The following is a 4,126-nucleotide window of genomic DNA, read 5'->3' as shown; positions in this document are numbered from 1 at the left end:
GTGTTTACACTGGGCCACTACCTACTTACCAAGACAGAAAGTTCTTGCAGCTGTTGATAGTTACGCAGGTTATAAGGCCACTCTCCTGGCAATAAAAGTAGCCACCTCAGGGTCCACGGTTGGTGTTTTCCTCAATATACTCTTCAGAGATGAGTCCAGTTAACTCTGACCCCAAGAGTGGGTCATGATCTGATTGTAAAAATGACCTCCCACCTTTCCTACTAACCCCAAGCACTGAAGAATAGAAGAGTGGAATGGTCTCCCCATCTCCAAGCTCAGGACCCTCAATAACCCTTACTTGTCAGTGAATGACTTACTATTACAAGCATTTACCTTCTCAAGTCATGCCCCTTACTGTGTTGTGTCCCACACCACAAGTCTCTTGGTGAATAAAACAAAGGGGTGTGTTAAGATGAGGGAGTGCAGATAACAGTCTAGTCAACATACAGTCTGAATCCCCAGGTATATGTGTAATATGGCCATGTTCAACATTTGGGGACTTGATAGATGGCCTGAGCTTTTCTTTTTCAAATCACAAGTGGGGAAGCAGAAGAGCTCCTTTATTGACTGGACTTGAACACAGAAAACAAAGTTCATTGGGAAGACCTCTAAATTATTTTTCTCAAAATTAAAATTTTTCCTTTAACACAAACCTGTGCATTGTTTGTAAATTCCTCATTTAAAACAGTGAGTGCAGGACAGTTGTTAAAAGCGCAGGTAATAAAATGTATTCAGTTACTTGAGACAGTAAAAAACCTAACTGAGAAGTATTACAGACAAATTAAAAAAATATTCAAAAGCATTTCAAGTATCAATAAGAGTTTCAAATGGAATATTTTATTCACATGTTAGTTGTCTTTTTAACATGTACACACACACTGACACACTCTGATTGGTCTGCGTGGAACAAGGGTTGTCTAAATATCCTAAGGGAAAATGAAAAATTAAAAAATATATTAATTTTTCATTGTTATAGACAATTACATCCACATCACTTACAAAGCTATTACTGATTCTGTTCAAGGAAGCAGAATGGCATAGGAGGAGGAAAGTTATGGGTAAATTCAGCAGTGACACAACTGAGATCTCAACATGAGAAAGCTGACAAAACATGGATTTTTGCTGTGAAATATTTCTTTGCAAAATATGGAGAAAAGTCAATGGGCAGTAAATAAGAGAAGGTGGTGAACTTTTGTAGTCAATTCTCACAGTATTGTGTAGGGACAACAAGAAAACTGCTTAGTCCTTCTCTGGAACCAGTTTCAGAACTTTTCCAATCGCAATGGTCTTACCCTCATCTCTTAAAGTAAAACGACCCATTTGAGGAAAATCTTTGAATGTCTCAAGGCAGATAGTTCCTGCTGTCCTTAAACGGGCAATACACACTTGATCTTGTTTCACGAAGCGGGGCCGTGTCTTACTCTTTTCTCCTGATTTTTTATCTACCAAGGAGATTAAGGCTGTTATCTCAACTTCCTCAATACAAGTATGAATGTGCAGCACCGCATTATAACCTGGGCAGATGATGGACTTGTGCTCAATAATCACTATCTGAACATCAAATGTGCGTCCAGAATGGCAAAGATTATTAGGATCACAGAGTATGAATCCTGGAAGAATCTCTTCTTCTTCAATTCCCTTCAGTCTGATTTTAAGGTTTTCACCTGGGGCTACATAATCAGTTTCAGCATCATCAGAAAGTATTCCAAGAACTTCCACATTGTGCTTGTTTGGCATCATCACAAGCTGCTGGCCTTTAAAAATGGATCCTGATTCCAGCTTTCCCAGGACCACAGTGCCCATATCCTTGTACTTATCCACAATTGGCAGTCTAATTGGTCCATCAATGGATCTGTTGAAGTTTGGCATATTATCCAAATACGGAATGAATGGTAATCCAGTGTACCAAGGGCAGAAATCTGATTGCTCTTTAATATTTGCCCCAGTAAGCCCTGAGCAGGGCATAAAGTGAATGTCCTTTTTGGGACTGAAGCCGACTTTCTTCAAAAAGGGCACTAGCTTTTCTTTACATTCTTCATATCTCTCGCTGCTCCAATTTACTGTGGGATCATCCATCTTATTAATAAGCACTATTAAATATTTCACCCCTGCTGTTTTTGCCAACATTGCATGTTCTCTTGTCTGTCCACCTTTTTCAAATCCAGTCTCAAACTCTCCTTTCCTGGCAGAGATTACCAGTACAGCCAAATCAGCTTGAGAAGCACCACCAATCATATTTGGGACAAAACTCTTGTGGCCAGGGGCATCTAAAATTGTGAAATGTTTCTTTTCTGTTTCAAAATAGGCACGACCCACTTCTACTGTTTTACCCTTGTCTCGTTCTTCCTGATTTGTATCTAAGGCCCATGACAAATACCAAGTTTCTCTGTTTTTTTCTTTAGCTTCTCTTTCATATTTCTCAAGTGTCCTTTTGTCAACCATTCCTGTCAAAAACATTATCTGTCCTCCAATGGTTGACTTTCCGGCATCTACATGCCCAATGAATACCACATTTACGTGTTCTTTTTTAGGAGCACCTGAGGGTATGACCACAGATTTCGATTTTCTGATTTCCTCTTTCTCAATCAATTCCTGGCCACTTTCTTCTGGGGGCCCCGAATCTCCCAAGGAACTACCCCCTGGCTCAGCTTCACTTACTTCTTTATTGTGCTCCCATGATTCTTCTAAGACCATCTCCACCTCTCCATTTTCTACAACAGGTTCCGAAAGTTCCATGGTAACGGCTGAATTGGAACCTTCACGCCACACTAACTGTTCCTCTTTGGAATGTTCCACAGGTGCCCCCCGTCCCAGCCTTTTACCTTGAGGGTCGCCCGCGCCGGGGCAGGTTTCATCGATGCCGGGGGCGTCGGCCGGGGGGATCTGCGGCTGGCACGGGCCCCGCAGGAAGGACGGCACGAACTCCGCGGCGTGGACGTTAGGCACGAAGGGTTTGGCGTTGACGTTGAGCTGTCGGCTGAAGGCCGAGATGAGGGGCTCACGCTGGGCCTCGGCCGCCGCCGCAGCAGCCGCCGAGGCGGCTCCGTCCCCGCTCAGGGCCAAACCCGGTGCTTCCATGTCCACCTGGTCCCAGCAGTCGGGAGCCGAGTCGCTGCTGCTGCTGCTGCCCGGATCCATAGTCCTCAGCCCTGATGGATGCGGGAAGGGAGCGGGCTCAACGGGCCAGAAAGAGAGGGCAGTGCCGCCGGGGGTGAGGCGGCAAGAGCAGGGGGCTCGGGGGGGAGCGACACGAACCTTAGCGGCGGCGCGGAGGCAGCCTGGTCCCGACGCTGCATTCGCAACTGCGGCGGCGGCAGCAGATATGGCGGCGCAGCCTCTCCTGTTGTGTATGAGCGGATCTCCTCCCCCAAACCCCGACCACTTCCGACTCCTCCACCGCCGACCCGGCGCCGGGCGGGGATTGACCCCTCGCTGCCATCCGTACGCTCGGCCTCCTGCATCCTCAGTCCTGGGTGAAGTCCGAAAGTCTCTCTCTCTCTCTTTTTTTTTTTTTACGTAAATGTCCATTCATTTTTGTTCACGCGCTCCGGGAGAGCGATTTGACCACGATTTAATGATTAAGCCTAGACAGGCACACCTGATTTCCAATTCTACTCAAGATTCAAGTGAAAATGAAAATTCCTATTGAACAAATGGAGGTAGGATAGGGGTTAAAGGTTTACCCAGCAACGGAAGGAAGCAATTAGTGATCAGGGAGGCGCTCTTGAAATACAGGGAGATGAAGCCGAACCTTGGAAATGCAACTTTAGATCAGTATTAATTTGAAACCCGAGGCCTTTGGATTTCCCTTTTCTAGTGCCGCCCCTCCCGCCCCCCCCCCCCGCCCCCCCATAAGCCTATAACTTTGGCTGATGGCTTCTACCGTGTAAAGATGGGGTTATAACCTTTTTTCATGTTAAGCACTTTGGCTGTATCTACATGGAAGGAATTCCCAAGGAGACCCTTGTCCCAGTAAAGCTGCGCAACCTACAGCATTTGTGCAGGTGCCAGGACAATGGCTGGTCTGTGATACGGTGGTGGATCACACAGACAGGCACAGGACTCAGATCACTTGTATTCTTCTAACCAACTGTATTCTGGTGTACCTGCCCCACTCACCAGCACC

General features: G+C 46.0%; 1 protein-coding gene across 1 annotated transcript; it reads right to left on the bottom strand.

The window, feature by feature from the left end:
- Positions 1-885: 885 nt before the first annotated feature.
- On the bottom strand, positions 886-3,691 carry GSPT2 (G1 to S phase transition 2). Its single transcript, XM_082864974.1, has one exon. It carries the CDS (start codon positions 3,526-3,528, stop codon positions 1,240-1,242), a length of 2,289 nt encoding a protein of 762 aa, XP_082721100.1. The 5' UTR covers positions 3,529-3,691; the 3' UTR covers positions 886-1,239.
- Positions 3,692-4,126: the final 435 nt, after the last annotated feature.

The sequence above is a fragment of the Leucopleurus acutus genome (assembly GCF_964270905.1).
Source record: "Leucopleurus acutus genome assembly, chromosome: X".
Lineage (NCBI taxonomy): Eukaryota > Metazoa > Chordata > Mammalia > Artiodactyla > Delphinidae > Leucopleurus > Leucopleurus acutus.
Note: the sequence above shows the minus strand (reverse complement) of the source record. Positions and strands in the feature narration are given on the sequence as shown.

Bases quoted from the DNA above. Each gene is read 5' to 3' on its own strand.
- GSPT2 (XM_082864974.1), bottom strand. From the start codon at position 3,528: ATGGACATTTACGTAAAAAAAAAAAAAGAGAGAGAGAGAGACTTTCGG.